General features: G+C 38.2%; 1 protein-coding gene across 1 annotated transcript in view; it reads left to right on the forward strand.

Annotated features, from left to right (window-relative positions):
* The window catches only part of LOC128233593 (sodium/potassium-transporting ATPase subunit alpha-like), a 32,991-nt gene extending 22,391 nt beyond the window's left edge, over positions 1 to 10,600 (forward strand). Inside the window, exons 10-19 of the mRNA XM_052947334.1 lie at positions 1,802 to 1,934; positions 3,702 to 3,894; positions 4,235 to 4,410; positions 4,705 to 4,841; positions 5,203 to 5,420; positions 5,638 to 5,989; positions 6,101 to 6,275; positions 6,997 to 7,127; positions 7,887 to 7,988; positions 9,500 to 10,600. Of these exons, the coding sequence (XP_052803294.1) occupies positions 1,802 to 1,934; positions 3,702 to 3,894; positions 4,235 to 4,410; positions 4,705 to 4,841; positions 5,203 to 5,420; positions 5,638 to 5,989; positions 6,101 to 6,275; positions 6,997 to 7,127; positions 7,887 to 7,988; positions 9,500 to 9,620 (1,738 nt within the window). The 3' untranslated portion in view covers positions 9,621 to 10,600. The remainder of the gene's footprint in view (positions 1 to 1,801; positions 1,935 to 3,701; positions 3,895 to 4,234; positions 4,411 to 4,704; positions 4,842 to 5,202; positions 5,421 to 5,637; positions 5,990 to 6,100; positions 6,276 to 6,996; positions 7,128 to 7,886; positions 7,989 to 9,499) is intronic.
* The last annotated feature ends 31 nt before the right edge of the window (positions 10,601 to 10,631 follow it).

The raw sequence follows: 10,631 nt of genomic DNA on the forward strand, positions 1-10,631 counted from the left end.
TCATTGTATTCTTCATTTTGTTGCAACTGGGGTTTCCCTGTAGCGTTCATTGTATTCTTCATTTGGTTGCAACTGGGGTTTCCCTGTAGCGTTCATTGTATTCTTCATTTGGTTGCAACTGGGGTTTCCCTGTAGCGTTCATTGTATTCTTCATTTTGTTTCAACTGGGGTTTCCCTGTAGCGTTCATTGTATTCTTAATTTGGTTGCAACTGTGGGTTTCCCTGTAGCGTTCATTGTATTCTTCATTTGGTTGCAACTGGGGTTTCCCTGTAGCGTTCATTGTATTCTTCATTTGGTTGCAACTGGGGTTTCCCTGTAGCGTTCATTGTATTCTTCATTTGGTTGCAACTGGGGTTTCCCTGTAGCGTTCATTGTATTCTTCATTTTGTTGCAACTGGGGTTTCCCTGTAGCGTTCATTGTATTCTTCATTTGGTTGCAACTGTGGGTTTCCCTGTAGCGTTCATTGTATTCTTCATTTGGTTGCAACTGGGGCTCCCCCTGTAGCGTTCATTGTATTCTTCATTTGGTTGCAACTGGGGTTTCCCTGTAGCGTGCATTGTATTATTAAGTTGGCCGCAACTGGGGTTTCCCTGTAGCGTGCATTGTATTATTAAGTTGGCCGCAACTGGGGCTCCCCCTGTAGCGTTCATTGTATTCTTCATTTGGTTGCAACTGGAGTTTCCCTGTAGTGTTCATTGTATTCTTCATTTGGTTGCAACTGGGGGTTTCCCTGTAGCGTTCATTGTATTCTTTATTTTGTTGCAACTGGGGTTTCCCTGTTTCCCTGTATCGTTCATTGTATTCTTCATTTGGTTGCAACTTGGGTTTCCCTGTAGCGTTCATTGTATTCTTTATTTTGTTGCAACTGGGGTTTCCCTGTAGCGTTCATTGTATTCTTCATTTGGTTGCAACTGGGGTTTCCCGGTAGCGTTCATTGTATTCTTCATTTTGTTGCAACTGGGGGTTTCCCTGTAGCGTTCACTGTATTCTTCATTTTGTTGCAACTGGTGTTTCCCTGTAGCGTCCATTGTATTCTTCATTTTGTTGCAACTGGGTCTTTCCCTGTAGTGTTCATTGTATTCTTCATTTTGTTGCAACTGGGTGTTTTCCTGTAGCGTTCATTATATTCTTCATTTGGTTGCAACTGGGGTTTCCCTGTAGCGTTCATTGTATTTTTCATTTTGTTGCAACTGGGTGTTTTCCTGTAGCGTTCATTGTATTATTCATTTGGTTGCAACTGGACCTTCCCTGTAGCGTTCATTGTATTCTTCATTTGGTTGCAACTGGAGTTTTCCCTGTAGCGTTCATTGTATTATTCAGTTGGTTGCATTGCGTTATTCTTTGTGTTGCACTTGGTTTATCCTTATAAACAGGAAACCCTTTTAAACCATCAATGATACAATAGTTTTTAAATTATCTTAAAAGGTTTGCCATTTCCTTGAAGGTTAAACCGGAAACCGCTCTTCATCATCGTCCGTGATTTCATTTTAAACTCAGACATTTTCATTAAGTTTGTTTCCACACAAAACGACCAAGGCTCATAATTGAAAACCTGATATCTTCGCAGGAAATAAACCCTAGAAATTTAACGTTAAGTGAACAGTGTTAATGGTTATGGCCGTTTGGCATTTAGCCGTTAATGCTTCTTTGTTATTGAAACTATGTGTTTTATTCAAATGAGAAATATTGTTTGCATATGACATTAACATTCCCGGCTCCTAATGATCATAAATTATACCTTTTTAATGAGAAAAATATAATGGTTTCCAGGAAACATTCATATTGTCTTTCTCTTTCAGAGAATGCAATGGAGACGCATCAGAGTCCGCCTTGCTGAAATGTGTTGAGCTTTCCATTGGTCACGTGACTGATTACAGAAAGAGGAACAGAAAGATTTGCGAGATACCATTCAACTCGTCTAACAAGTTTCAGGTTTGCTTCACATAGTTTATAAGTATTGATATGTCATCGTCTGCGGGTGTTGACAGAGTTTCATTTACCATTGAAGTTAAAGAACCATTACTACTAGTTTAAACATTTCTTTGTGAGTAGTTTTTGCTCGCAAAGGAACTCTGTTCCATGCATTAAGTTAAATGTATTCTAGAATTTAATCAAAACAATGATTTATTTTGCGAGAAATTCGATCCTAGAGAATGCAGTAATAAATTAGATTTTCGTAATCGTGAAATACAACAAACATCGTCAAAAACATCCATTTGTTCTGTTTGTTTCCGATGTTATCAGCTTTTAAGTTGATAACGACTCAAGGACGCCATCTTATTTTTCTGACTTTTATTCCTTTTTCCGATTGGTATGTAGAAAGACGTCTTTAATTTACATAATTATCAGGAATTTATTCCGAAGAACATTGATTTTAAAACAAAAAGATTTGAGGAAAAGAACATTGTCACGCGACGTTCTGGTACATCTTGAGTAGAACGCTCGCAGACTATTTGATTTGACCATGTAAAACAAATAGAATCCAGATTGCATGGAATAACTGGGATAAATATGGTAGCCAAAAATCAAGAAGAGGAAATTCTGAAGCACAAAGATTCAGTTTGATTGCGACTGTGTATTGACAGCATTGGTGAGCATGGCCGTACCAATTAGTTTGTGCTAAGACTGTTTATTGACAGCATTGATAAGCGTGTCCGTACCAATAAATATCATTAATAAGCGTGGCCGTACCAATAAATATCATTGATAAGCCTGGCTGTACCAATAAATATCATTAATAAGCGTGGACGTACCAATAAATATCATTAATGAGCGTGGCCGTACCTATAAATATTATAAATAAGCGTGGCCGTACCAATAAATATTATTAATAAGCGTGGCCGTACCAATAAATATCATTAATAGGCGTGGCCGTACCAATAAATATCATGAATGAGCGTGGCTGTATCAATGCATATCATTGATAAGCGTGGCCGTACCAATAAATATTATTAATCAGCGTGGCCGTACCAATAAATATCATTAATAGGCGTGGCCTTACCAATAAATATCATTAATGAGCGTGGCTGTACCAATGCATATCATTGATAAGCGTGGCCGTACCAATAAATATCATTGATAAGCCGGACTGTACCAATAAATATCTTTGATAAGCGTGGCCATACAAATAAATATCATTGATAAGCCTGGCTGTACCAATAAATATCATTGATAAGCCAGGCTGTACCAATAAATATCATTGATAAGCCTGGCTGTACCAATATATATCATTGATAAGCGTGGCCGTACAAATAAATATCATTGATAAGCCTGGCTGTACCAATGCATATCATTGATAAGCCAGGCTGTACCAATAAATATCATTGATAAGCCTGGCTGTACCAATAAATAGCATTGATAAGCGTGGCCGTACAAATAAATATCATTGATAAGCCTGGCTGTACCAATAGATATCATTGATAAGCCAGGCTGTACCAATAAATATCATTGACAAGCCTGGCTGTACTAATATATATCATTGATAAGCGTGGCCGTGCCTATACAGACATTGCTAAGCGTGGTAATACCAATACATTCAAGCCAAGACTGTTTATTGACAGCATTTGTCCATGTGACAATGATTTCGTACTAAGACTTTTGATTGACACCATTGGTACTTGAGGTCGTACCAATTAATTCGCGCTACCTTATCATTGATAACATAAGTTCTCAATACAAAGAACTCAATTCTTCGACCAGGTGTCCGTCCACGAGACTGAGGATCCAAACGACCCTCGCTGTATCCTGGTAATGAAGGGGGCTCCCGAGAGGATCCTGGACAGGTGCTCCACTTACATTATGGACGGACAGGAACGTCCAATGGACGGGCTATTCAAGAACGCCTTTAACACCGCTTATATGGAGCTAGGTGGCCTAGGGGAGAGAGTTCTTGGTAAATGTTTTAACTGGATAGTTGTACAACGATTGTGAAACAAGTTATAACAACATTGTATTAATCACTCTTAAGCGAGAGTGTGGCCTTATGTTATGCCGGAAACCGGAGGAACCCCATTTATCCGGCTTGGTACCCACACCCAAACTCGCATGCAAGGTTTTGTTAAATCGCGAATTCATCTGTGTATTTCAATATGAATAGTAATTGCATAAGATAGAACTAATTTAAGAGTAACAGTCACAGTACCATTAATTTATTTCGGAAATGTATGTCTATAACACACATGCTGTTGACACAAATATAAACTAGGTCCATCTGCAAGTTTATCTGTTTGAAGGTTTCTGTGACTACATACTGCCGATTGAGGAGTACCCTCCTGGATACAAATACGACTCGGACGATCCCAACTTCCCCCTGACCGGCCTACGCTTCATTGGTCTCATGTCAATGATCGACCCGCCGAGAGCCGCTGTACCTGACGCCGTCGGAAAATGCAGAAGCGCCGGTATCAAAGTAAGCAATGATTACCCATATAACGTGTTGACACGAAGAACATGTGTTTAGGGAGTCTTTGAGAGCGTTGAATTTACTATCACTTTCCACAAACACTCTAAATCAAAACAGAGGCTAATCTAATAAAACAAATTGTTCTTTCGGAAATTACCCTTCCAGGATCTATTTCAATTATTGGTTTTGTCTGGGAGTTGTATTACTGAACAATGCTTATGCGTGGGACAAAATATTTAGCCTTATCCCGTCATATTAATCCATGTTTACGTGATTTGACTGTGTTTGTTCAATTCATAGGTTATAATGGTGACCGGGGATCATCCTATCACAGCTAAGGCTATAGCCAAAGGTGTCGGCATCATCTCTGAGGGGAGTTACACCATCGATGACATTGCGGAGCAAAGAGGAATTCCTGTAGCAGAAATCGATTCATGGTACGCCTTGCAAGTTTCTCATCAAGTATCATTTCACGGTTGAATGAATTGCGTTATTTCACGATTGAATGAATTGCCAACACTATAATCGTTAATGTCTATGATGTAATGTTGTGTGAGATAATAACTTGTTTTACTGAGGAACCGAGAACGTTGAGGGTTTTCGAGTATCTGGTGCTCGAGAAACTGTTCATATAGTTCATATAATTCAAAAGGTGATATATTACCTGGTATAATTTCACGTAATGAAAATATCTGTGTTTCTAGGTCTAATGATTTCCTCGAACTTTCCGAAGTAGTTCAAGCATTGATGTTCTCTCAAATTCATATAAGATTTTATCGCCCTCTTCTATATTTTCAGTGAAGCTAAAGCTTGCGTAGTACATGGAAGCGATCTTAAAAATATGACGCCATTTCAAATAGACGAGATTTTGAACAATCATGCAGAGATTGTATTTGCCCGCACTTCACCGCAGCAAAAGTTAATCATCGTAGAGGGGTGCCAAAGGCAGGGACAGATTGTGGCTGTTACTGGCGATGGTGTCAACGACTCTCCTGCTCTCAAGAAAGCTGACATCGGTACATAACATATTCATTAATAAATGGTATCATGGGCCATTGGAATTTCTAGGTGTCATCTTTATAATAATGTTTTTATAATACTTTTTGTAGAAGTAAAGCAATTATGTGAATGTCGACTCTTTCATTAAATTATAAGAAAAGCATCATGAAGATGTATGTTTTTGCTTATTCACTAACTGTTAAACTGGTATTTCTTAGTTTGATTCCTTTTTAGGTGTTGCTATGGGTATTGCTGGTAGTGACGTGAGCAAACAGGCCGCTGACATGATCTTGCTTGACGACAACTTTGCCTCCATTGTTACTGGTGTAGAGGAGGGCCGTCTTATCTTTGACAATTTGAAGAAGTCCATTGCCTACACCCTGACCTCCAACATTCCAGAAATCTCACCATTCTTGCTCTTCATTCTTATGGACATTCCACTGCCCCTGGGAACTATCACCATTCTCTGTATCGACCTGGGAACTGATATGTTACCAGCTATCTCTCTAGCTTACGAACACGCTGAAAACGACATCATGAAGCGTATGCCCCGTGACCCACTCCACGACAAGCTTGTAAATGAAAGGTGTGTTAACACTCTCTTGGGATCTTGGTTGTACCGGTATTGTTCCTCTCATTTCCCAGTTCTATTTAGTATATAATTCATCCCTTCTATTATGAAATCTTACCCTTTTAGATTGATCAGTATGGCGTACGGACAGATCGGTATGATCCAGGCCTCCGCTGGTTTCTTCACATACTTTGTAATCATGGGAGAGAGCGGGTTCTGGGCCTCCAAGCTGCTGGGTCTCCGTGAACAGTGGGACTCGCGTGGTGTCAACGATGTGCAGGACTCTTACGGACAAGAATGGGTATGTCTAAAGCTCTTGCAAACAAGCATTTATCAATTCTCAATGGCCAGTTCTCTATGGTTCAACCCTTTATTTATTTATAATGGGAGAGAGTGGTTTCTGGGTTTCCAAATTTATAAACGATGGAATTTAACTGAATGGGAAACCATTGACATCTGATGCTCCTCAATTCCGTTCAATTTCCAAGGGCATTTGATGTTCTAAATCGCACGCACAAGTAGCCAATTATACAGCTACAATGACACCTGGTGGTCTTCGCATGAAGTTAATCGCTAATGTGCAACGATCATTACTGCAAACGATCATTGACAAGTAATCTAAGGACAAGTAAACGGTTCATTACTCAGTCCAAATGGCAACCGATTGTCCAAAAGTTCTGAAGTAGCTTATTTAATTAAGCCAAATTATTACTTAATCTTGTTTTTATTACATAACAATTAGTTTATATCGTGATTATCGTGAAGATTATTTCCTTTTGAAGTTAAAGAAATCTTATAGATGTAAATATTGGACAAATTAAACCAAAACAAAATAAGTCAGCTTAGCTGAATCCTGTTATAAAGGTCTGAATATTTTCCGATTCTACTTGACTTGTCCCTGTACTTTCCACTGCATGTTTAATGTGTTGTTGGTCAAAACAGATTGTTGGTTACTTATACTGCACATGGATCGCTTTACCGGAATTTACTTATTGTCTGTATGATTTGCTTTTGTTTTTCAGACCTATGCACAGAGAAAGAGACTTGAATACACATGTCACTCAGCATTTTTTGTGGCCATTGTTGTTGTGCAGTGGGCGGACTTGATCATTTGCAAAACACGAAAGTTGTCTCTTTTCCAGCAGGGAATGAAGTAAGTTATTCTTAAGTAAATATATGGTGCAACTTAAGCTTTTTGAATTTGAAATAGTCCAAAATAATGTTATGGAATGCCATTACATTGTATTTATTCTTCTTTATGGTATGTATATCAAATTATGTAGACACAACTGTTTATGGTTTACCTTTTTGCTATTTCTATATGTATGACATTTTATTCCATGAATTTGATCACGGGCTCCTTCACAGATTGAATTATAGCAAACTGATTTTTTTAAGCTGTTGAAATGGAGATATTTGACTTACTTTCATGAAGAAAGACCAAACAGCAACTGCCAATTCCTCATATGAACATGAACAAAATGTAGGAAATGCAGACGTAAAATAATTCAATTTCCTGTAGTGTTACTTACGCTTTTCTGCTGCTGTGCCATTTTTCAATAAGTATTTACAATTTGAAATTGTGTAGATGTTGAAGCATTTTGTTAACATTTCACACGAAATAAGAAATATCGATGTCCGACTCTGCATACCGTGATGCTCTTCAGACAAGGTCAAGGTAAATGACCTGGGGTCAGTACTTGCTCTAATTGACACAATGGCTTTATTCAGTGTATTGAAATTTCGATATGAGACATCAACCATTCCATTTGATAGCGTATTCTTATGGAGGACAACAGATTGACATCAATCTTGCGTTTATTTCCGTAGCAAGCTATTTGATAGGGAGAAAACTAATAAACGGATTCTGTCGCGTATAATAACGGTCTGATTGTTTTCTCTTTTATTTAAGAAATCACCATTTGACATTTGGTCTGTTCTTTGAGACTGCACTGGCTGCTTTTCTGACATATTGCCCAGGTCTGGAGAAGGGATTACGAATGCAGAACCTAAGGTGAGTATTCTTAAGACAATCAAGCTCAAATGTAGCTATAAACCTATATTAAGACTTTTGATCGATCAGTACTAAAGTTGAAAAGAAAATTATGGTGGCACAGTACTGCCGTAAGATATCACGATCACGTCTGCGAATAGTTTTATGTTTACCACTAACTGTTCGCGATAATTATCTAGCTAGCAAGTTAATATTCGCGCAACCTTTTCGGTTAGATAAATATAAGACTAAAAACAGGCCCTAAAAGCACCCAGAACTGCCACCTGTTACCTTTTCATGCTGTACAACACAAACAGGTTCTCTAGTTATGGTTTGCGAACTCCACTTTAAAAATAACTTAATAACTGGTTAACTAGATAAATGCATTTATGGCTTCTAGCAGTTACTGGTTACCTAATTATGATTTGCTAATTTCACCTACTAACATAATAACTGTTAATAAGATAAGAATCGTGTTACTACTAACTAAATAAAATTCGCAAAACATGAGTAGATAAAAATACATATTAATCTATTTATAGATATCTGGTAACTGGATTGTTTTCAAAACTTGGCATTTCTGGAAATTTTATACTACCTAGAGTCATGAAACCCTAGGATAATTTTACTGGGTGATGAAGTTGTGCACCTAGGGTTTAGTTTCCTGCTGCACTTAAAAATCAGAGTTATGGCCCTTGAATAAGCGAAAATTTGCATTTCTGGATTTGTGTCATCAACACTCCATACCTAGTTCACAGAGTCAACACAGACCTTAGCGGAATGCTATTTAGGTAATGAAGGTGTGCACCTGGGATTTAGGTGATGAAGGTGTACACCTGGGATTTAGGTGATGAAGGTGTGCACCTGGGATTTAGGTGATGAAGGTGTGCACCTGGGATTTAGGTGATGAAGGTGTGCACCTGGGATTTAGGTGATGAAGGTGTGCACCTGGGATTTAGGTGATGAAGGTGTGCACCTGGGATTTAGGTGATGAAGGTGTGCACCTAGGATTTAGGTGATGAAGGTGTACACCTGGGATTTAGGTGATGAAGGTGTGCACCTGGGATTTAGGTGATGAAGGTGTACACCTGGGATTTAGGTGATGAAGGTGTGCACCTGGGATTTAGGTGATGAAGGTGTGCACCTGGGATTTAGGTGTTGAAGGTGTGCACCTGAGATTTAGTTTCCCACTGCTCTTAGTTTGTGGAACTCATAATTTTGATGCAAATTTATGGAAAAGGAAGACAATAATGGCCCTTGCTTTTGTAACAAACGCGGCATAAGGGGGCTTCTGTGTCCTATGGACACATTTCTAGTATTATAGACTTGTTCTTGAAAGTAAGAAGTAAAAAATAACAGCAAACGAGTATTTCATAATCAATATAATCATTTATATCCAGGAATATAAAAAATAACATCGTCTGCAGTTGGTATCTGAATTGGAAATCGTCTGGTGTTTGAACTTTGATATATTGTTTGGTGCTACGATGCAGCAATATCGTGTTGTTGAAAAATACGCCTCTATTTTTCAGAGCCGAGTGGTGGTTTCCAGCTATCCCGTTCAGTCTGACAATATTTGTTTACGATGAATGTAGGAAGCTGATTTTACGCCGAATGCCAGGCGGATGGGTGGAGAGGGAGACATATTATTGATGAACAAACTCAATGTAAATCACACGTCAACGGTGAACGTTTGTTTAATGTTGTCTTCGCAACTAGGATAAATGTTTTCGCCTTCTCTTAGCTGATTAGTCTCGATTTGTGACACAGACGTCGATGAAAAGGCCTCGAAGCCTTCAGCGTCATACTTGACAGTCTAGTTCTAGTATTAGTCTTGTTGTTGTTAATGTTGTTGTTGATGTTTTTGTTTGACTCTGCGTCGATAGAAGTGGACCAACGCGTCTTTAATAAATGTTTGCATATTTTCGATACTTTGTAGGTTTGTAAAAGTTCGGGCATCTGATACATTCGCAACAACTCCCGTACATGAAAAAAAATTGTATTGTGAGATTTTAATTGAAGTTTAACTTTTGCGCATCAATAACTTGTTAGAATGGTGACATTTTGCTAAAAGGACACATTTGTCTGCACTCACGAGGACTTCCCAATACGTTAATGAAGCTACTCGGTGCTCTAACGCAGTGTGTGGTTATTAGGATGTTATACAGTATTGATCGTTCTGAGGGTAAAGTTTTTATTATTATCGGCAATAACATTAGTGTTATTTGATTAACCCCAAGGGCCAGTGCAAAATATACAATTTAAAAATTATTAATTGACACACACACGCACACCCCCACACACACACCTCGTCTGATTAATGTCAATATTCTTGGTATTTAAACCATTTATCATCCGATTTCACATTGTCCATAGAATGTTATGTTAAATAGACTTAATTGACTTTAGTGTACTGTAGTGAATGCATATCGATAAGACTGAGGGCAACTAACACACGTCTGCCAAACGTTCCGATGTTCATATTTGTTATTACTGGATGTTTTTATACTGAATTGTTGAGTTTATTTTAGACTGATTGTTATACATATTTCTGAAGTATTGCGTCCCTTTCTTTCTTTACGGCTTTTGTAGCGAAATAAATTATATTTAGAAAAGAATCATTGTTTTCGTGCGTATATTATGTAACACCGTGTCTCAATATCA

This window comes from Mya arenaria, chromosome 5 (genome assembly GCF_026914265.1).
Source record: "Mya arenaria isolate MELC-2E11 chromosome 5, ASM2691426v1".
In the NCBI taxonomy this organism is placed as follows: domain Eukaryota; kingdom Metazoa; phylum Mollusca; class Bivalvia; order Myida; family Myidae; genus Mya; species Mya arenaria.